General features: G+C 43.1%; 1 protein-coding gene across 1 annotated transcript in view; it reads right to left on the bottom strand.

Moving 5' to 3' along the window:
- The window catches only part of Rasgrp1 (RAS guanyl releasing protein 1), a 58,083-nt gene that overhangs the window by 22,890 nt on the left and 10,979 nt on the right, over positions 1-24,214 (bottom strand). The window contains exons 3-4 of the mRNA XM_055598791.1: positions 5,326-5,431; positions 1,713-1,775 (exon numbers count right to left, since the gene is read on the bottom strand). Of these exons, the coding sequence (XP_055454766.1) occupies positions 1,713-1,775; positions 5,326-5,431 (169 nt within the window). The remainder of the gene's footprint in view (positions 1-1,712; positions 1,776-5,325; positions 5,432-24,214) is intronic.

Below are 24,214 nucleotides of genomic sequence, written 5' to 3'. Positions count from 1 at the left end.
ATCAAAGAACCCAGACAGGATATAGACATGGCCATGTGGGTGAGCAAATATTCCAAAATGGGGCCTGTATGTGTAAAGTATGTTTTTTTATTACTCGTTAATATAACCATGAAAAATAATGCTTATCAGAAACCTGTAAAAACTAGAGAGGATTTTTTTCTTTTACAACAGAAAGCTAAGCAAAAGCTATACAGTATAAAAGCATATATATGTGTATACACACACACACACACACACACACACAAACATACATCTTTTGCTGTTGTTGTTTGAGACAAGGCTTCTCTGTATATCTCTTGCTGTCCTGGCACTTGCTCTGTAGACCAAGCTAGCCTCAACCTCAGAGATCTGCCTGCCTCTGCCTCCCAAGTGCTGGGATTAAAGGCATGCAAAAGCAAGGGGCTAGAGGGATAGGAATAAGTGAAGGAAATTAAAAGGAACAAAGTATGTGGGGCCAGGGAGCCACTCGACCAGGGGAGCTGGCCTGGAGCAAGAATGAAGTCAAGGTGTGTCCAAACCCTGAAAATCTCGTCTTGAGACTGGCAGGAGTAGGACTGTTTCCTCCCTGTTCTGGGCCTGCATGTCCTGGTGCACATAGCCTCACTTCCTCCACCTCTGCCACCTGAGGTGGTCATGTAGCCTGGTGGCCAGATTACAGGTTAAACTTCCTCTCCTTATAAAGTCATGTTAGCAAGCACCTGGAATTCCTCTTCATGCAAATAAGGCATTCCCAGTACCTTGGTCCTGGCCAATGATGTACCCTCACTCCAAAGAGCCTCTAGCTACTCCTCAAAGGTTTAAATAGCCTTTGTTCCTTCCAATTAAACGAGCTGTCTCACTGAAGCTATCTCCCTGGAAGTCTGTTTCTCAGATACTTATCACCGCCTGAGGTCTCCATCCCCTGGCTATTCCCACCTTGCTCCCCCTCCCAGGATCCACAATTGTGATATGGGTGGTCACTGTTACTGGTGAGGAATCAGGGCCAAGTATGGCAAAAGCATACTGACGTTTATGTTTGAAAATGTCATAATGGGACCCATCAATTGCATGTTACTTTAAAAAAATTAGTAAAAGATACTAAAAAACAAAAACAAACAAACAAAAAAAAAACAAAACAAGGGGAAAATTTCATGAAGAATTAATAAAAACTATCTGGTTATGAGTGTTTATTATACTATTTCCAGAATTCTCAAAATGTTCAGTGAGTTATAGTACCACAATAATTAAGAATAAATATAAAGAAAACAGAGACCCTTGATTGTCTTTGTATCCTTCTCTTGTGCCATTCAATGCAAACTCTCATAAAACCAAAAGAAAAAAAGAATGAAAATCTTAAGCACAGGTATACCAGAGAATACCGTAGCTGCACTAGGTTTGGTTGAGTTTCCAGTACTAAGGCTTTTGTCCTTTTGATCTGTCCAAGGGCATCCATCAGTGTCCAGAGGCAACCAACAGTGTCAGAAGCAGCCTACAGTGTCAGAGAAAGCCTACAGAGTCAGAGACAGCCTACAATGTCAGAGGCAGCCTAGAGTGTCAGAGGGAGCCTAGAGTGTCAGAGGGAGCCTAAAGTATCAGAGGCAGTCGACAGTGTCAGAGGCAGCCCACAAAAGGCTATAAGGGAGAGGTAGGGAGAACAAGAAAGCACAGAAGTCCAGACATCAGCTTTTCATTTCACGCCACTCCATACAGTCTCCAAGTTATGGAGACCTTACCTGACAAAGTAGCAGATCTTCAGACAAATTCCTGGAGAATTCTTTTCCAAGGCATCCTTATATGTAAGGTAGCAGTTAAGGGAAATGGAAGCCGTATTTTCAGAAATCATAAAACATTTAACTTTGGAAGTATTTACCAAATCAACTCTTAAAATGTGGGCAAATTACCTCTTGCCTCTGCCTAAGTGACTAGGAGTCCAACTGAATCAGTAAGTTAGAAAAAGATCTACTTCACCTTTAATATTTTTTTCCAGTAATTGATACATGCAGTAACTATTTGGGCAATGATTTGGAGGAAATATATATCCACATATTTTCAAATGCATTGAAAATTAAAAAACAGTAACATGAACATTGTATATACACATATACATACATTACTTATGATAGGCAATAGTTGAGGAACCTGCGTACTGCCATGGCAAGACAGAAAAAGCCATGGCATAACCCCAAAAATATAACCAAAGAGAACCTCATTAGTGTTTCTAATGCTGAATATTTTGAAGGAACAAAAGGACATCCCCGTGTTTACATGTCTTTTGAGAAAGAGAAAAGGGTATTTGTTTATTCAAGAATCAGATGTGAGCCCTAGTCCAGCAGTGAATCTGAGTGGCTCCCACCATCTTTCTTCTGTTGACGGACTGAAGGGCAAGATACTTGGCTGTCTACTCCCCCCGCCCCCCAAGGTCATGGACTCTTTCTTGTTTACCAATTTTGGGACATGATAACTGCAATATAGGGGTCCATGAATTACAGCTGGGCTGGTGAGAATGGTCCAGCAACAAGCAGCCAAGATCACATAACTGCAATGGAGTCAGTCTTCTCTCAGTAGGTGTGAATATATTCACTGGTGGAGAGTTTTGAGTGAGTTAAATACAGAAAAGCCAGGGGTTACCAGAACCACAGTTCTGTGTTTATGAGGAAGGCCTGTGTGCAATTTTGAAATCATGTATACCTAAGTGATTTTGAGCACCTTGGACCCACAGATTTGAAACATCAGTGTGGAATACTTTATTAAGTGTGGTAGATGCGTGGTTTTTAATTTCAAATCTTACTTACTTTATGCTCAGCTTTAGAACACCTAAGATAAATGTTAACCCATTAGAGTGATAAATTATAACATGAAAAAAACCCTAAAATGTAAATCTAAAAGATGAGCAAACTAATCTTGAAAACACAAAAGGATTATGGTGAAATATGTAATTTTAATAAATATAAGACTAATTTGAAAAATCAAATATGAATATTTTGTTTCTTGTTAAATCTGTTCTGGAAGTTAGAGCTCGCCCACGCTTGCGCACGCATTTACACATAAATATAGATCACTACAAATCCACACAAAACCTCACACATCCACATCAGCGACACAATCAAAATCAAAGCATGTTGAGGCTACTGGTGGCAAATGGATGAAGGGGAAAAATTCAGAGGCCGAGAACATAGAACGAGCACACATTTCTTTGTTACAATGAGAAAATGTATCACAACATCATAAATAGCACAAGGCACATACTTGACAAATACTTTTGAGGCTCTACGTGTTTATCAATTTTTTTTCAACTTGTTGAAATGTTTATTCTTTCTTAGTAAAAAGGAAAGACAGAGATGCATATGCTCCCACATAAACACACACACACACACACACACACACACACACACACACACACACACAACACGTAGGTCTCAAAAGAGCTAAGATTTAAATGTTAAATCAAAGGAGCTGGTTTGTTTTGCAGTAAAGGCTCCTCCCATCCTGCCATGCTTCCTGCACGGGAACTGCGTTCTGGGGATCCCTTGGCAGCCCTTCAAAAGGAGGAAGTCCCCAGTCCTCAGCTGCTGGCAAAGACACCACAAGACTGGGGTTGCTGCTTCTGGTTTAAGCAAGCAAAACTACAGGGCCATGGCAGAGTTAAAGAGAAAACTGGTGTGCTGCTTGGTGTTAAGGGTGAACAAAAGCACAGGAGGGAAGCTAACAAATAGATTTGAAGACATTAAAATGTTAGCAGGACGAACTAGTCCAGACCTTCAAGAAAACAACTTTATGATGGAGAAATCTGAAAAGTCACCCTGGGCCCACGGACATCCTGGGCCATAAGCATCATTGTGCGAAACCACCCACAAAACGTTACTGAGTGAGAAGACAGCAGATGGACCCTGTGTGAAAGTGTGCTCAGGGGGGAGATCACGTGGGAGGGGACAGAGGTCTTGGGGGAAAGGCCTCAGAGGTATGGGCTGTTGTGATGTCCGGTGCTTCCGGGAGAAATAAGTAACGATGGAGCCAAGCCCGCTGGGCCTGGCAGCTAGGAGGCCACAGTGACAAAAAGGGAAGTCTGAGTCCTTCGGTGGAACCGCAGTTGTGTGTAGGAGGGCGTGGGAGTGGGGATTGGAGATTGTGATGGCAGACTGTTTAAGAAGGTTTCACATCAAATTTCTAATCCTAACAGTCTAATAAAGGGGAAACGGGGTTAGGAGTTTATTTTTAGATGAGGGACATTTGAATGTGTCATGGCTGGGGAGCAGGTGCCACTGTGTGTGTGTGTGTGTGTGTGTGTGTGTGAGAGAGAGAGAGAGAGAGAGAGAGAGAGCGCACCGGGGAGCTGCCGGAACAGCACCCAGTGGGCACCCCGAAAGAGGCCACTCAAGTACATGCAGTCCTGATGCCAGCACATTCTGAGGAAGGAGTGCTTCATGGCTGGCACTGTTCACAGCCTCTGGAGCATGGGGTCACACAAAGCAGATTAAAGTGGCTTGGAATTCTCTGCAGAGGAGACACCCACTCACCACAGGTACCTCTCATCAGGTGGCCCTCTCCCCACGCTCAACCCTGGCAAACCGGCCTCTGAGATGGAAGATACAGCTTCCTGGAGGTTAGAGAAGGGAGTCTGGTTATTGTGTTTCCTTTTTCTTTCCCAGGTTGCAGTGTTTCTTTCTTTCTTTTTTTGGAAAAAGGATTTGCACGGTAACAGACCGGAATCAGCCCCAGAGACCTGGGACTCACGTGCTAACTTGTCTCAGTCCCCGACAGCACTTTTCTCTTGGATACCACAGCTCACAGGATGGCCGGCATTCTGAAGGAGAGAGCAGACAACTTCCACACCCTGCTTACATCCAGCAAGGTCTAACTGGCCCACAGTCAGCGCCACAGCCTAGAGCAAGAAGGCCGTCCAGAATATGCAGCTGAACCTTTCTTCAGAGCCCAGGGAGGGCTGAAGAACTCACATGAAGTCCATCAAGAAATGCATCATTCAAGACTCACAATTGCCCTGCTCAGTCTGTGTAGGATGAATACATCTGTGACTAATGTATAAGGGAAGTTTTTTTTTTTTTTTAACTCATAATGTAGCCTTCGTTTGGATGTTGATTTCTTTGACCACAAACTACACAGAGAAATCTGCATAACTGATATTGTTCTACCTAAAAAGAGCTATACCCACAGAGGTGCGCAAAGACAGGTTCGCAAACACACACAGGCACACATACACACACCTCGGTGCACGCACAACCGTACCCTTAAACGGACAGGTGGAGCCATTTACTGCTCACGTTTATTCCAAGCCAGCTATAACAAGAGCACACCGGCAGCTTCGGCACACTTCCCGACAGCCAAGGATATAGATTCATGAGTTTCTGCAGCAGCTCGGCCGAGGAGATGATGATCCGATGCATGGTCAGTACGACCTGCAAGAGCTGGTTACTGCGACACAGGTTTCCATCCGCATCTGAAAGTGCAAAGAGCGGCACGTGAGACCCTCGGAGAGAAGTGATGGGAACCCTGACCCTCCCTCTTTGGAAACTCCAGGGGCCAGCCTAAGTCAGTTCAAACGCAGCTCTCTTCCAGCTGCTATGCATCCTTCCTCCCGGATGCTGCCCTCCTCCTGCAACCCTCCCCTAGCCCTAAGTGTCCATTAACCAGGTCCCCTCAGAGGGGATAGGGTCTTGTCAAAGGGATGAAGTCTACACATAGGTGGAAAGCAAAGGCAGCGGTAGGATTTCTGGAACAATTTGGAGGTCGGGAGGGACTTCTCCAGGGTCAGAGTGGGAGGTCACAGGGTTCAAGGTTTTACAAAGGCACGCGGCTGGTTGGATGCATTTCTAGGACTGTCTCCTGGCTTCAGAAGGTTATACGAGTGAGAGCCCTAAAGCACAAGCTGTCTCGATTTGCAAAAAGCACCGTTAACTGCATATTCCAAAGTCCCACTGGGTATAAAGATGTCCCTCCGAGTGGTTTCCAGCACAGTTTTGGTTTCTAGTGTATGAAATGTCAGAGGCTGAGGTACTTGCCCCTATCTTATCTATTCTCTGACCTTCACCGAGAATCATGTTTGTTAAGATCGCTTGCCAGCTGGATTCCAGTTGGGTTTAGTCTTTTGAAACAATCAGCAATGAGACAACAAAAAAGTCAGGTTGTTTTTTTCTCATCCCTCTCTGCTTTGACCTGTTTCCTACCCCGGGATGAGTTTTCATGGTGGTTGGTCCTTCGGTGCTCCCTAAGACCTCAGTGTTGTCTCCTGATTTATTGGACCTGAGGATGTGAATGATTGCTGGTAGTTGGGTAGTTGTGGTGTAACATCTCTCAGTTCCGCTCTCATCTCCAAAAGGAGTCCAATCTGTCTGTCTATCTATCTATCTATCTATCTATCTATCTATCTATCTATCTATCTATCTATCCATCCATCCATTTCATTTATCTCTCTGTCTATCCGAACTATCCGCTATCTATAATGCCTTCTAAAATACATTGTAAAAGGGGTGATCATTTTCATGCTGTCTCAGGTTTGGTGAGTTGCAAATGAAGGATGTAGTTTCAGAGTTCCTGGACCCTCAAATACTGAGGTCATTGGAAAACTTGAGTTGTTCACTGGCTCTCCACCGCCATCACTACCTGCTCCCTCTCTACCATGGCAGGTCTTGTGGAAGCCCACATGGCCTCTCTGTTCCCATCTTGTCTTTACAAGGGTTGCTAAGCTTATTCACCCTGGTCAGTCTGCAATATCAACATTTTCTGTGTTGGTTTATGCACACTGACATTTAATTGTGCTTCTGCATCTCCTACTTAAACCGGAAGTAAATCAATCCCGTATCTCTGCAGATCTGTTTCTCTCTTCCTCAGGATCTTAGGGCTGCCCTCTTCCCTCATTCCAGTCACTTTTCAACCATTCTGTTTCAATTTCTGTCTCCACGAGTCTGTTTGTTGGATAGTTTGTCCTACAGGACCTCTCTGTACCTCGCCTAGGTTGCTCTTGAACTGGAGAGCTCTTGCCTCAGCCTCCCAACTGCTGGGATCCTAAGCATGAGCCACGGTGATTAGCCCGAATATTTAATTTCCAAGGTTATCGATCAGCTCCATACTTCCAATAACTCCTCTGTCCTCATCTTACTTTATGACTCAGTTAATCTACAGTCCATCCGAAGCCAAGCTGATGAGGCTCCTCCCGGAAGGCTTTCTTCTCTTGGCTTTCTCACGCTGCACTCTGTCACGTCTTTCTCAGGCTCCTCTTCTGTCTCTTCTCCCTCTGCTGAGCTCTTAAATGTCAGCTTGTGCTACGCTTTAGTCCTCCCACTTCTTTCTGCTAACATTTTTTTTTTAATTTAAAACTTCTTAAATTTTAAATTAAAAAGGGAGCTCTTTCCCTGGATGAATTAATCTAGACTCCGACTAAAATACCTTCTCTATGCTGATATCTACCAGCTTCTATTTACAGCAGTGACCACAGGCTTAATATGTCCAGCGGCTTAGTCTCATTAGAGGACTTAGTCTCCTCCCGAGTCCAGATGAACGCATCCAGACAGAACTCTTGACTTCTCCTCTGGTTCCTTTCTCCTCCACTCTTCTTCATCTCTAGAAGCGCTCCCCGACCCACCAACCACCCTCTGAGTTACCCCAGCTAAAACCCTAGAAATCGCATGCAGTTCTTCACTTTCCCTGGCACCTGATCCATCAATCAGGCCTGACTGTGTTTCTCAAATACACCTGTAGCCTGTCTGCTTCTCTCTACCTTGACTGTCTCCCTCGAGTTGCCACCATGATGCAACCAACTAACTGGTCCACCTCCTTCCACTCTTATCTACCCACAATCTCTTCCCCACACAGCTCCCAAAGCCTGGAAAATCAGGTCACATTCTTAGCACATCCTAAGTTGCATTGTTTTTAGTGTGGCCGGCAGAACTCCACATGCCCTGGCTTCTTTGAACATGGCCCCACTTCATTTTGAAATGTTTCCCCCTTCTCTGCTCATCTGTTTCCACAGATACTCTGAGCCTGTGGATAGATCCTGGCCTTTTCATTTGCTATGACCTTCTACGTCATCTTTCTTCCACTGGGTCTTTCCTAGCACATAAGTCTCATTCCCATGGGAGGTCATCCTCTGACTATCTAATGTAAACCATTACTCTGCTTGAACTTCTTCATAGCACCTATGAGCTGGTTGTCCCAGTGGTCTTTTTAAAATATTTAGCTTTCTAAATTTTTAATAGAATACAAATTTTCTGGGACCTGAGGCTTCTGCATTTCCCTCCACAGTCTATTTTCAGAGACCAGTCTAGTGCTGACACACGCTGGGTGCTCAGTGAATGCAGGCTGAATACCAACATGAACTGTGTCAAATAGGAATCCCCATGACTTTTTGCATCTCTTTTGTAATTCGCTTTGCTTTTGCCATTAGCCATTTCACTCACTTGATATAGTACACGTACTTATTTTCTTCTTCTTAGCCTTTTTTTTTTTATTTTTTTATAACCTTAAGGTTGCGGTTTGGTAAAATGATATCTATGAATGTTCACTTAACTTGGTCATAGTTTTGTAAATATCCCACCCATAAATTCTTTGGAGCTTGTATTCTGGTGAGATAGGATTAGAACTGCTTTCTGTATGTGTGTTTTATGGCCCACATAAATTTTGGTAATAATTGTCCCTTGGCACAAAAATGCTATATAACAGATGATTTTAAAAACATTTACCACTGGCTTTGCTCATGTGCTCGGAACTTTGGCTGTGTGCTGGCTGATACAGATACTTTTGCTGGGGGGCCAGGCTTTAAAAGTCTCCCAACTTCCTTGGACCAGTAAGCTAGTGTGAGTAGGTTCTCCTCATGATGACAGGACACTGAGAGCCACATGGAAATATCCGCGGCCTCTTAAACCTATGCTTGGAAGTGGCCTGCTGCCACCTGTGTCTCATTCTGTCAGTTACAGCGTGTCATGCTTTTGAGTCTTAAAGTTGAAGGACAGGAACTGCAAGTAATGTGAGAAGCATTAGAGGGGGAAAATGAGGACAACAATGCAACAAAAGCAATGAGAGCCAGAGGGAGTAACCTTTCTCAATGCAACATTTGACAACATGATCCTACAGCCTGCCTTTCATCCCTCAACACAGTGGTGAAAGACAGGAGAAGCTATGAGCTATACTTGTGAGGTGCACACGCTCACATCTTCACACAAACTTATTCAAGATGGAATCCCCCCCATGACTTGCCATCCCCAATCCCCTTATTAGCAGGGATGCTCACATAGGAAAGTGTCCCAGAAGTATCCTCAGCGAGACCAAACAGGGTCTAAGAAGGCTTACAATGGGGAAGACTAGGGTTTGGAGATGGTACCCAATGAGTATATTGGCATAGCGACTCCCATGTACTAAAGCCCTCTGCAGACCGAGGCTGTGCTAAGCATGATAACATGATTTCTAATTCTCAGAACAAGCCAGCAATGTTCTCATAGTTAAGAGCTTACAGGGAAGGAAATTCAAGGGTAGAAAGGTTGTGTAATATCTTCTAGGTCAAAAAGACAATGGGGCATAGAGGGAAGGATCTGGCCCTGTCTGTTTGATGCCAGAGCCCTTTCGCTTTCCCACCCACCTGGCTGTGTGCTGTGTGGTAATCTGTCAGGCCAAGGGACTCGTGTGACGCTGACTCAAGTGATCTTTAAGAACGACGTGTCCAGCCGCTCCGGCTCTAGGTTCTAGCTGCTGTTAGAAGCCTAGTTGGAGGCGATCCACTGATGATTTCTAGAAGTCTCTTACATGTCGTGGTTGCTCCATCCTGATCTTGAATGTTGTCTTTAAGATGCCAGGGAGTCCTGCCCAAGATTCACAAGCATCTTCACACTCCGCTTTACCCCCATACCTCTTCTTCTACAGTCTCAGTGACACGCCCACACTGTGGCTTGTGAATCCCACAAGCTCTCTCTGGGGGTGAGTGCTGGCAAATGTTAAGTCCAGGAGAGGATGACTCACTCAGTAAAGGGAGGCAGAGATGAAGCGAGGCAGAGAGCAGAGAGAAGCACTTTATCTCTATGCCTAGACAAGGCTCTGAGTTTTCTCCCTTTACTGGTTCCCCCTTTTCAGTGAGATTGGCTTAGTGCAATCTCTTGCCCTCACCCTATCACCGTCTCTTCTCTGCATGACCATTGATGACCAGACGACCAGAGTTCCCTTCCTGCCCTTATCCCACAGAACAAGCACACTTCTTCAAGACGCTGGTCAAGGAGGATCTATCTACCTTCCAGGGTGCTGAATTTTATTTTGACATTTTGTTATAATTGCTGCAGGCTGCTTGAAATATTTCAATGAATAATTCTATTTTGTTTTCATCTTTAGGTTTTTAAAAATGCAGGGTGTCATATGAAAAATTCTAATAAGCAAAATGTGCAATGCATAATAAAATATGCATAATTTTTCACTACCATCTGCTGCTGCTTATTCTTGAAAGGGTTGAAACTTCAGTGGAGTGCAGGGTGTCACTCTTACCTTCTCTGCGACCTGACTCAGGGAAGGATGGACATATACTTCTTGGGAAATGCCCTAATGAAATACATCTACCTGTGGACCATTTGCTTGATAAAGTGAACAAAAAGATACGTGAGTTCTGGGGTCATCTGTGTATGAGCCAACAATCCACTTTGAACCAATAGTCCCAGTACAGACAAGAGCTCTACTTGAAAGAATCACAGATTCTCAATGCTCTGCTATCTCCATTTCTATCGAATGCACGTTTTCCTTCTAAAAGCACTGCGGGTCAGTGGGTGGGTGTCTAGCATCTACTTGTACCAAATAAAGACACATGTTCTATATATCAACTGTTCTATATATCAACTTTTCTCTTTCAATTTTAAAGAGTTGATGGGATGCCCATGGGTGTTGATCCATGAGAGGGCACCTGCTTAACATGTACGAGGCTCTGGATTCAATGCCCAGCACTGCAGAAAACATTCGTTTACGTTATTGACCAATATTAGTCAAGAAACTATTCTGTGAGAAGCAATATCCCTGGTACCAGAAGATGTCTGACGGGCCACGGGAATGCTGCCACCGAAGAGTTCCGAATGAGCCACAGTCAGCAGACCTAACAGTTTTAGGCACTAAACGTTAAGAAGAGACATCACAGGGACCATGTCGAATGGTGGAAAGGCTAAAATTAGGGGGCAACACCCCAGGGAGGGTTAGGAGAAGGGAGAGACCCTTCATCCATGCTGGTTGACAGAGGACCTCATGAGGTCTCTGGCAAGGTGACTTGGAGCGTAAAGGTCCAGCTGTGTCTAAGCCATCTCAGACACTCTTGCTTTTTAGTTTCGCCTTAGATTTAAATAAGCTTCTAGCTTCACACAGATGAACTGGTCTGAATCCTGAGAGAGAGAGAGAGAGAGAGAGAGAGAAAACAGCAAAGGCTGCATTCCATAATCCCCACTTTGCGGATAAGGGGAAGGGGTTCCTTTCCAGGGAGACTTGTCCGAGGAATAAGACAAGAATGCCGCCCTGCAAAGCTGACATGAAGCACAAAGGCACATGACCGACACCAGAGAGAAACCGTAACACACAGCTTTTTTGTCCTATTTGTTTTGGTTTCCATGGAAATGTCTTGACGTGTGAAAGAGTTTGAGGGTACCAAAGGCAGAATGTCAGAAACTGGTATATGGAGAATCAAGACGCATGGAAGTGGGGGTGGCTTGCATAACAGGAAGTAACATGTGTGCTCCATCCAGAGATCCAAGAAGCTGGCATCAGAAATTCATGGGCAAGACTGAACCTGTCAGAGGAGATCAGTATCCCAGAAATGAAGGCAGACTGGATCCAGGCAGAACCCAACAGAAGTCTGTACTCTGAGAAGTATGAACACAGAACAATGGAGCAAATGCTTCAGAGAAGTAAGACCTACTCGACAGCAAGACAATAACGTTCCCTGAACTCTGGAGAGCACACCTAAAGCTCTCTGCGTTCTGTGTTGGGTTTGGGGATTTTTAATGCTCACGGTGGCAACTGAGAAGGGAATGTGGTTACATATGATTTCAACTTTCATAGCTCGAACTGCCTTACAAGCTTAAAACACATAATCCGTGTCACCTCAACTATTTTTAAATCCTCAGCCCCGCAAGAGTAGAGAGGAAGAGAGGAAGAGGAGGAGAAACCAAGCGATATGCTGGGTGATTAGTACCCAGACAAGCTCGCCAGTCAGTGTGGTTGCTCTCCACAGTGCTGGTGAGGGGTCCCCAGGTCTGTAGCATTTGTGTGTTTCTATGGAGTAACTATTCTCATTATGGGCTGCCTCTGGGAAGCAATGTAAGACCGCTGCTGGGAAGAAGTGTTGACAGAGCCAAGGATAGGCAATCCACGCAAATCTTATTAGTAGACTTCTGAGGTAAAAGGACTGATACTAGGGTCCTCTTCTAGTCTCCCTATCTTGATTGACTCCTGTTCCCTACGATGACCATAGATTTGATATTAAGGATAAGAGACAGAGGCAACATGCCTTGGTCATGGTCATAGGGCTGCTGAACTGAATATCTAGCAGGAAGGGTCCATGGCCCCCAGCACTGGCTCTTTCCTTGGCATGTCTCCTTGAGGTAGCAAAGCCTCAGGACAAGCCTGAACATTTTGCACTCATGCTATAAGGATATTTCCACTAGTGCCTCCCTCCTTTCCCCTCAACCCCAGCTCTGCCAAGAACTGATACACTTGTATAGACTCTCCCTTCTTTGTGCAAAAGATGCTCTAAAATTTTCTCCAGCAATCCTCACCTTGGATCTAACCACCATTGTTTATGCCCACATGAGGTAGTTACTACTGGTACCATTTGCCTGGGCCGTCTAGAATGCTGAGAGCCTATGAGCCAATGGCCACTGGATAAAAATGGTGGCTTTTACAAGCTGTCAATACCAAACACGTCTAAAAGAAGTGCTCTCTGTATCTACAGCAGACCAGGTACCAACAGATACATCTCTCTCTCTCTCTCTCTCTCTCTCTCTCTCTCTCTGAGCATGCTTTGCTTCTGAGGTATAAAGTTCAACGAAAAGAATGACCTAGATTTTTTGGATGAGCGATTGCGATCTATAAATGTCTAACCAAGCTCATGAATTGCCTAAAGTGAGAAAGAGCTTTATAGCTGCGTTGCCTCTGCTGAACAAAACAGCTGGTTTTCCTAGGGGGATGTCTGCTGGAGTCTGGATCTGCCACATCTGTAGAACCAGGGGACCCGAGAAGTCATGAGGGAAGTTGTCCTTAGCAGTTCTGCAAAGCGGACATATTTCTGAGAGTGAGTGGGAGGAGTGCAAGGAACTCTGACTGTGTCAGGGTGGAAGTGGGACAGGAGAGTAGACCTACTGAGCCGACTCTGGTTTAACGCAGTGACTTCGGACTCTAATAGTCACTGTTGGAAGGCTGTGCCCCCTTCTATTCCCAGCACCCACCCAACAGTGGAATTACCTGCCTGATTAGTATACTGCAGTTTTATTGGATTTAAAGGAAGCTGCCTTTGACACAGCCTCATCGGCAAACAGGGCGTGACCCGCCCCACTATAGTCCTAGAGATGCACCTAAGCCAAGAAAATGGAGCAATAGGACAGGTTCCAGGTTTCCACAGGGAGCCTCGAGAACTGCCAGAGAGTGGCAGGTGGGAGGCCGGGCAAAAGTTAAGGTACTTGAAGAATACAGAGCTACAGACTGGGTGGGGAACGTGGGTCAGCGCTCCTTTTCACCTTGCTCATTGAAATTGATGCCTCTCACTTCTTTCTTGTCTATTAAACGGTAGGCGTTTCTAACACAAAACAGATTTCATATTTCTTATGTGTGTGCAGTTTTCATTTTGTTTTGGTATTTTTTTGCCTCACAGGGTTGTTTTGTTTTGATTTTTGCTTTTTTTGATCTATAGAGAGAACATAAAGTTTGGGAGAACAAGTAGGGAAGTGGGGAAGCTCTGGGAGGAGTTGAGGGAAGGGAAATGATATGATCAGAAAACATTATATGAAAGAAAAAAATAATATTGGAAAAAATGTATAATCATGGCTTTTCCTTAATTAAACAAACAAACAAACAAAAAACTCTCCAGGCCTTGGGGAGAAAGCAGCAGGTCATCAGGTACTAAAAGGGGGAACTTCCTACATACTCATACAGTGAAATAATACAAGGCCCATCTGTGAATTACTGGCTTGCCATGATCTCATCCTTCTTCAGAATTTTTTCTGCATATGTAACTCAAACCTATCAGACTGACAAGCCTAGATGATAGATAACCAATGTACTTCAGGACAAGGTACCTTGATTTAAATGAGTGAGGTACCAAATGCCATCTTACCACCCTCAATAGTTCTGTAGAAAAACCCATCATCACACCAAGGTAAGGTAAAAGTCACTGTGCTCAGTCAGTCTACCCACGGTCAGAGACAACTCTGAAAGCCCCTCTCCCTTCTTTGCCCACCATTAGGATTAGGCCACATTTCTTCGAATATTTACAGATGCCTTATAAACTGTGAAACACTGTGATGAGTGCTGAGGGGTCGCTATTTCTCTGGAGAGATTTAGAACATTATTTTGTTTTCTTTAACCACTTTTATTGATCCTTGACTATTCTGGACCAGGACACTAATCTCCAGAGAACACTTAAGAATCTCAAGAGTGACTGTCCACTGTGGTCTGGTCACACCATCTGGGCCACTGAGAGTGTACTTGGCCCTCAGACCTGGTCTTCATAGCAGTTAGTTCCTCCCAGGAGTCTCCCTAGTGCTAGGTTCTATCTCCACCTTCCCCTGAGCCCCTCAGAACTTAAAAGATGTGTTGGGATGAAGGCTGTATGAGGATGTGGGCAGCTGATCTGAACGGGGGAACTGCATGGGTGGGTGACGATCTCTTCCATAGAAAGGAAGATGTTGGCCACTATTCAGTTAGCCAAGAACCCAGAGAGACTGTGGTTCACAACGTTCTGAGTAAGGAACCAATGTCAGGTGACTGCATTATGGAAACTGCTGAAACACAAAACTGAACATCACAAAGCTTTCCCTAGCTGCACAGGTAGAGGCCGGAAGAAACACTGGGCATTGTTGGAAGAAATTCAGCTCCAGCTTTTCTCTCTTGTTTACTGTGCTTTGTTGTTGTTGACATTCCTGGCTTTCTTCCTGTGTTCCCAGTGTTGTGCCAACACAGCCTTTTCGTATTAGCCCTAAAAGGCACCAATAAATGTTGTTAATGGCATCTGCTGAAGGGACTGAAATTTGGGGACGGACTGTGTCACCTGCTCCACTTTATATGGGTTCTCAGCAGTAGACACAGGATTCTGTCCCTGAGAGGATGCTGACCATTTGTGAACCCCAGTTTGCTCATGTTCACAGCTTGACGCTGCTCACTCTCCTCTTATCAGAGATGTAACCGGGAGAGAAGGCGGACATTTTGAGTGCGCTCAAGGTGATGGACAGAGTTCAAACCATCTGATGTATCTGTGATCTGTGGGTCTCAAGCATGTGAGTGGCCTGACAGTTGTCACGTGGGCACACGAAACCCTCACTGTGCTGTCAGTCTTGATCAGTCTGCCTTGGCAATAGCGAATAGCCATTTTCTCTTTTTGTACTGTCTCCTTCATGCCTCACAAAGCCACTGGGTGGATGGCATTATTTTCACTGTATTCACTATAGGTGAGGAATGGAGGTGATGGATGTGACCTGCCTGAAATGAGAGAAGTAGTAGTGTGTGACAGCTGGGGACTTGAACCCATGGTCAGGGTTGTGAGCATCCTTCGACTGAGCACTTGAGGGTTTCTGAAGCTGGTCCATAAAGGAGCTTATAATATGATAGATGATGGCTACTGTGGCTTTTTGTGAGCTGTATACACCCCAGAGATTCTCAGCTACTGCACTCACACTGCATGCTTCCACGAAGGAACACCCTCAGGGGGGGTTCAAACAACCCACCAGTGGTCCCACAGCTACAAGGTGGCTGCACAATATTGTCATAAATAATAATAATCATTATAAGTCTGGGGTTTTAACTTGTCCGTATTTATTATAATTCTGCATTGCCTTTCAGATGGGATTTCCTCAAGGGTAAGGTAAAGGGTCATGTCTACTTCCCTGTCAATTCCCAACGATATCCAGTACCTTGCCGGATACACAACACTGAAACCATTTCTTTCACTGAAGTTCAAAGGTACAAGAAAATATGTTGACTGGAAATGACCAATAAATGCACAATCAATGCTTAGTGGGAAAAAGTTAATGTCTTTGGGAGAAGGAAATAGCTAATGATTTGTATTCCCATGGTTTAGAGATGGGAGGGGATACGGGGAGGAAATGAGATAGTGAAGGGTTCAAACACAATTCTTAAGAAAGAACACATCAGAAAAGGAGACAGGAAACTGTAAAGACAAAGGAACTAAGAGAAAACCTTAGTTTCTGTTAATTGATGTCAATCCACTCACAGACCTTGGAAGGGCAGTCCAGCGTTCCAAGATGTCTAGAAATCATTAAGGATGCCGGATTTTAAGGTCAACGTGCAGTAGCAAATGGTATCCTTAAGTGAGTCAACTTATTGTGATATTCAAAAAAGTCTTCTCAGTTTTTAAATTTTTGATGAGATTTCTCAAAAGTCTGAAAATATTGACACTTTAGCCTAAAAAGGTGAGAGGTCTGGCTTGAAGAAGATAAGATTAAGAGAGGAGGGAGATCAAATGGATTCATTTCAAGATTTCTCAAGCTTTGTGGTGTCAACATCAGTTGCTCAAAAGCTCCTTGGTTTGCTCCTGGGAGGCAGCTTTGAGTGAAATGGAGCAATAGTCAGGGTGATGCTGACAGTCAAGGAGACAGTTCCACTGGGAACTGGGGGACTGCCTGCAGCCCCGGCATCTGCAAACCACTTTCTGTTCCACAAGAAAATTCACATGCATTACCTCATTTGACCAACACATCCTTGTGAGGTGGGTAGGAAGCATTTTCATGTAGAAAAAGCACAGAATCAGGGCTGGTACCCAGGATGCTCCAAAAGGCAGTTGTTCAGGTTGAGAAGGACCTGTGCTGTCCCAGTTACTATGTGTTTTGAGTATCACCTCTGGTTAAATAACAACCCACAAGTAGCAATAGCCCACCACCAAGTAACAGAGATGGAGTTCCATGCTTGGAACTAGTCAAGAGCTCTTTGTTCAAGAAGTACTGTGAGAGGTGCTGTCGGGCTGCAGGGATAATAAATATCCTGCTGTCCCAGAAATCTGAGTTTCATGGTGAAGTATTTGCCCAGCATGTGCCAGGCCTTGGGTTGGATCCCCAGTACTAAAAAACAAAGTAAAACAAAACAAACAAAAAAGGTGTATCTTACCAGAAACCTTCTATTGTGCAGTTTGTGTATGCATTTCCTCAACAATACCCATTGAGTAGAACTATTTGATTTCTATCAAGTCCAATTTGTTAAATATATTATTTAGGGTTACTGCATGTCTTGTCTGGAAATACCTCCTTAAATCTTACATGAATAGTCACCTCTGTTTCCTCCTAGGAGCCTTATTATAATCAGATATGTTGAATCATCTCAAGTTATTTTTCATGTGTGGCATAATTTATGTACATACTTGTGTGTGTGTGTGTGTGTGTGTGTGTGTGTGTGTGTGTGTGTGTGTGTGTATCACTTTTTCCATCAGCATTTGTGGAAAGGACACCCATTCTCACTGACCTGCTTTGGTGTCCTTGTGGAAAAGCAATTGACGGAGAGTGTGTGTTATCCCGGAACCTGTTATTGTGTCCTCTGATCTACTTTTTTTCCTTGTGCCTGTTCATCTTAATTAAACTGCACCTTCACAATATGTCCTGAGAACAGATAGTATAACGTTTCTCAACTTTATCCCCAGCTATCTGGGATTCTTTCATGTCCCTGTGTGCCCTGGTTACATCATCTGAAATTCGAGTTGATTTTTGCCCAGTCTTTTCCCTTTGAAATCATGACCTACCTGCCTTTGCCTTAACTGATGGATCCTTTCTCAGCATTCAGTGGAGAATTAAATCCACCTAGTGAAACTTTCTTTTTGATACTTTTGATTTTTCAGCTCAAGACTTTTCATTTCGTTCCTTTTGTTTCTATTTCCGTTGAAGTCCCTCATCTGTTCATCTTTGAGTTCCCCAACATTTTCTTAAATAAGAGCTGTTTAAAATTCTCTGTCTGCTAATTGCAACACCGGTCCATCTCTGAGTTCACTTTTATTGACCTTTTATTCTTATGGCTACCAGTCACACTTTTCTGCTTTATTTCTTTATTTTAAAACAAACAAACAAACAAACAGCGTCTTTCTCTCTCCCTCCCTCGCTTCTTTCCCCTCTCCCTCTTTGTATCTGTCTGTCTGTCTATCTGTCTGTCTGCCTCAAACTTATGGCAATCCTTCTATCTCGGCTTCTCCAGTTCTAGGGCTATAATTACGAGCCAGCACACCTAGCTGTATGCTATATAATGTCTTACAGTTTCGAATTGCATACCTAACAGTGTGGTCATAAGAATCGGGCCTGTGCTCTTTAATAGTGGCTCATTGGAGCCTAGGCCTGATCTTGTCAAGGCTCGGACTTAGGTTTTGTGAGAGTGAGTGAAGTCTAGCCCAACTCAACTCTCTACCTGCCCCTCCCCCCCCCACTTGTGAGCCTAAAATGCAGCATCTTCCCTCTCAGGCCAGTATTCTCTGAGCAGCCATTAGGTCTCCTTGACTCGTACAGCTTCTGTATTAACTTTCGACTTATAGGAAGTCTCAGAAACATTAGGAACTCACTAAGGGGAGGAACTGGAGCAATGTCTCAGTGGTTAAGGGCACTGGCTGATCTCATAGAGGATCTGGGTTCAGTTCCCAGCACCCACATAGCAGCTCACTGGCACCTCTAACTCCAGTTTCAGGAGGTAGACACCCTCTTGTAGCCTCAGTAAGCAGGCAGGCAGGCATACACGCACGCACACATGCACACACACACACACACACACACACACACACACACAAACACACAAACACACCAGACATACACAAGAAGAGATGAAGGACACAAAAACACTATAGTTCAACACTGACATTGGACCTCAGTCAGTTTCCTTTGTCTCAGACAATTAGGACAAACACTCCCATAACGGAGAAAGTTTTCTGCTGATGAATACCCAGCGTCTTTTTACTTTCTGAGGAGAAGCTTAATAACCCACTGTGCATTTAGCATGGGTTGTGAAAGTCTTATGGAAGCATACAGAGTCACATCTGTCCACACTTAGGGCTACATTAGACGCATTAAGCACTGCTATTCGCCAGCTCTGAGTCCATCTGGGTTGTTATACAGTTCACATCTCCCCACTCCCACTCACCGGGCATCAGCCTTTTGACTTTTTAACAGAGTCTACAGCTGGGTACCTGCCCACCCCCAGGCTTTACCATCACAGCGTGCACATATCCACTTTCTGCCTGACAATTTTCTCTGGCTCTTTCCCACCCTCACCTGTGTGCAGGACTGGACGGGTATGTTGGAAATTTAATACTTAAATTTAAATTTAATAACCTAAATTTAATAGAAGCAGCCTGTAAGTACTGACTCGGGGAGGCGTGGTTCATGATCCATTTCTCTTGGAAGGGCCGTCTCTGAAGGCATCTTCTCCCTTGGCTTCCAGCGTTGATGCTCACGTCAGTCTGATGAGCAGCCTATCCTGCCTACACCAGCTTTGCCCAGGCCTACCTTCTAAAGCACAGCTCAAACCAAGGTAAACTTACGCTCATCTAACCTAAAACAACCTTTAAAACTTTTCATCACTCTTAACCATTTTGCGGATGGTAAAACACTTTGTCAAGGGCAACATTTGATAAATAGCAGAAGCAGGATTAGCGTCCCAAACCCACAGAACCATGTGGCCTCCCATGGCCTCCTGCTGTGATCTGTTCTCTGCCTAGCTGGGAACCTGCTGTACCAAGGCCATGGCATTTCCATCACCCAGACTGAGGGGGGTGGGGAAGAGCTGCATTCTTTCACTTCCTTAAAAAAACAAAACCAGAAAATAGAGCTTCTAACAACTAAATATTAAAGCTTATAGTTTCTTTTCTTTTTGAATATCCAGGAATTCATCATCTGAGTGTGGACAGGAAAAGAGCCAGATATGACATGGGATACCCAGTACAGGACACAGATCAGTTCTTTTTATGGTGTGTAACCAAAGTATCTCCTTGTCAGTCTTTCCCCTCTTTATGCTAAAAATTATTAATGCTCACTAATTGTATAATATACTAGTTTCCTTTTGAAAATTTCATGCCATAATGTATAAAACATGTATAGAATGTACTAAGGTCATATTCATCCTTAGAGTTTCTTTTCTTGTCCTCTCCTATTTTCTTTTCTTTTCCTTCCTTCCTTCCTTCCTTCCTTCCTTCCTTCCTTCCTTCCTTCCTTCCTTCCTTCTTTCCTTCCTTCCTTCCTTCTTTTCCTCCTCTTCCTCCTCCTCCTCTTCACTCTCCTCCTCCTCTTCCTTCTTTTTGAGACAGGCCTCACTCTGTAGCCCTGCCTGGCCTGGAACTCACTATGTAGATCAGGCTGGCCTGCAGCCCAGCAACATCTGCCTACCTCTGCTTCGAAGGTGCTGAAATTAAAGGTGGGCACCCCTACACACGACTCCCCTTTTTCTTTAATGCCAAATGCGGAATAATGATAAATAAAAATTGTAAAGGGTGGATGTGAAGGCAGATACAAAGAGGATTGATTTAATCAATGTATAGTGTATGTATGCATGTATGTATGGAAATATTCTAATCCCACTAATACGTAATCATTAATGTTAGTAAAAATTAAAAACAAAAGATTAAAAGTGCAGGAACAAAACAATTGTGATTTCTTAATCTCAAACTAACTATTCAAATTTCAATATATGTAATTATGCAAATATATATATTTATATATAATTATACAATGTGAGCCTGTCTGCATACATATACAAACATATCAGGACTGATCCCTTTTGATCTAGAGTCTCTTTCTCCATACTTCCCCTGTGGCACTATGAAGGTACAGTTCCCCAGTGAGCTGAATCTACGTCTGTCTCTGGCTGACACCTGTGCTTGATGACGAGGTACTAGGACTCTAGGCCACTGGGCACAGACACAGTGCTGGAGACTACAGGAAGAGTAACTGAGGAGATGCATTTGCAGAGCAGAGCCAAATCACAAGTCACCACAGAGACTGGGCACTCATCCTTAGCAGCTGAAGACAGCTGGGGAGCCAGGAGTGTGGTTCTTGTGGCTGACCTCTAGAAAGTATTGTATTAGATGCCGAATGCTTTCCTGTGTAGCCTGAGTGGTCCAGGACTGGAGATAAATTACAAGGCAGGCTTGGATGAAGTCAAGTTGGAATCCAAATTGCGAAAGAAGGGAAGGAAGTATGGAAAAGTCCCTATGCTCATGCGTGAAGCCATCGAGTGCAGAGTTAGCCAACTGCTCAGCAGATTTAAGGGTGCTCTTTGGGGTGTGACGACACACTAACACTAACAAGTTACTTTCACATATGATAATTAGGGGGGACCGATGCTTCCTGAGTGCTTCAGTTCCTCTTTAAAATGGGGTTCTTCAAGAGGCTATACAAACATGCCCTAGACCTCAGACAGACCATGGAAGGAGACAGAGGGACTCTCTGCTCATCCACTTGGGAATTCTCACTGTCTGCCTCTAAAGTTATCCCATTCCTGAATCTTCAGATGACTTCATCCTCAATGACCATCTTGCTCCTGTGATTCCACGTTCTCCTTCAGTATTAAGATAGAAGTCTCTGCCCCATCTTCCTCCTCAGTCCCTATAGCCTTCTGTCCATTGCTCCTTAACTAGAGCCAGAAGTTATAATGAAGGCAAGAGATTTTATTCTTTGCTTCTGACATTAAACCTTCAAGTCAATCTCACCACACCTAACAAAAAAAAAAAAGCTCACATCTCGCATTTTCATTTAGTAGAAGCATTCTCCACCCTTCATTTCTTTCATCTGTAATCAGCCCTGGGCTATTATAATTAGCATTTAGCATTGAAAAAATAAGTACTCTTCTTTTCTGGAAACGCCTTTAATTCTTCATCAGCATCATTTTAGTTGCCAAGCAACTCTCAACTTTAAATTCCATATTTGATGGAATTATGACAATTATTTTTTAAGATCAATTTTAAGATAGAATATAAACCTTGTATGCTAGTCTGCCTCTTAGTAAACACTAATGTTGATCATAATTGATTAAGATGTGAATGTTGGACACACAGAGGTATGGAGCATCTATTATTAAACATGAAATAGGTTCACAGTATCTGTGAATGTCCATAGGGGACACACCCAAAGATGTTCATAGGTTAATATTATTTGTGGGGGAAGGGTAAATTTTTTTTCCTTTTTTAATTCTATATTTCTGAAGTTTCCCAGAGTAAAGCAAATGTTTTCCTAAAGTTATTTTAAAAATTAAAAATATTAATTCTGTTTTAGTTAAATCTTTGTGAGTATAAAAACATAAGAATGTGAATTAAATAAATATATATAATATTAGCATAAACATTGTACTGTTCACAATAAATTACTTAAAATCTGGTTATTAGAGAAATAATACTTTGACTAGTTCAAAAGACTGGATAAGCAATGTTAATGTTTTGTATATCTCATCATAAAAAGGCCTATTTAAAAACAACATAGTCTATAGTGACAATTTAGAAAAATGAGATTTAAATGTGGTTGTTTTTTTAGTCTTCTAAGGTGTTTGGCTCTATAAAGAGTTAAAAGCACTTTATTACAAAAGCACTTTACATCAATTTTAAAGGGTTTCCTTCAAGTTCACATTAAACATCACATTTGAAGTCACATTATTTCTTCTTCCAGACATTGGTTGGTTCCAGAACTGATTTTAACAGTCTTTGACAGTATCAGGGAAATCAGGGCTCTTAGTGACAAAGTGACCTGTGCCCAGAATTTTGATTTGCAGCCAAAACCAGACTAGCCTTAAGCTGATCCTAAAAATAAAGCCAAAGGCTTTCTCTCCTCCAGGAAAAACTTGAAAACCTTAGTGGTCATTCCCAAGAGTGTATGATAGATATTATATAATGAATGTATTAAAATGATTTTGATTTTTATTAAAATGATATATTAAAATTCCACAAGTGGTTGGAATACAGATTTTAAGTTTAGAACTAATAGAGGATTAAAAAGCTAAGACAAACTTAGCTACATAAAAACACATGATTTCTACATATTGTAATAGTAAAACTAATGAAGGGATGAAAATGCAAATGTCAGGACTGAGCAAATCCTATTTTTATTGAGGCTTGGGTGGTTTGATGGGGACTCCTCTTTTCTGAGGAGTAGGGGATGGGGAATAGAGGGAAGAGAGAGGGAGGGTGGGACCTGGAGAAGAGGAGGGAGATTGATACCATTGGGATGTAAAGTGAACTAAGTCTTAAAAATGTAATTCTTGGAAACTGATACAATGTTGATACATGACAAAAGTTTGTATTTTCCTGCCTGTTGCTGTAGTCTACATTAAAGTTATAATGTGTTGCTGCTTGAGAGAAAGAAGGAAAGAAAGAAAGAAAGAAAGAAAGAAAGAAAGAAAGAAAGAAAGAAAGAAAGGAAGAATGAAAAAGAAAATAAGGATGTGGCCATCAGCAAATGCTATCCCAGAAGTTAACAGGTCAAAACCTTTAGCAACAGAGAGCATTAAATAGCAGGTAACAAACAGGCAAGGGGCACAAAGAGACCATTCATGATCAGGCACACAGCTACACACAAACTCATTAAAAAAAAAAGCCCATTCAGCCAAGACTTGTGTGTATGCACCCGTAACACTGTCAAACATGCAGCGAGAATAAAGGAAAATGAGCAACTGAAGTGGACCCAAAACAAACAGAGATGACATATAACATGTGAAGGTCAAAAGTACACAAAATTAAAAAAATAAAGAAAGGTTTAGTCCTGGAGAATGTTTAGAGGTGAGTTAAGAAACACACACACACACACACACACACACACACACACACACACACACACACACACACCTGTTCAGTTCTAAATGAAAATCTCTCAAATTTAGTCTTTGTTCCATAATAATTCCTTTCAGAAAATCCCAGCCTTGTGGGATGTTTGATTTTTTTTTTTTAATCTTTTTAGTGTATCTTGTCTTGACCACATGGAGAGTTTGTTTCTTAAGGTTTGAAAGAACCAAAAACCATTTCATGGTTCAGGATGGGATTGCCAGGCTTGAGAATCCTTTCCCTCTAAGCACTGCTTTCTACATACCCTTGGTCTGGTCCTAA

The sequence above is a fragment of the Psammomys obesus genome, unplaced genomic scaffold (genome assembly GCF_907164565.1).
Source record: "Psammomys obesus unplaced genomic scaffold, mPsaObe1.curated_primary_1811, whole genome shotgun sequence".
In the NCBI taxonomy this organism is placed as follows: Eukaryota; Metazoa; Chordata; class Mammalia; order Rodentia; family Muridae; genus Psammomys; species Psammomys obesus.
Note: the sequence above shows the minus strand (reverse complement) of the source record. Positions and strands in the feature narration are given on the sequence as shown.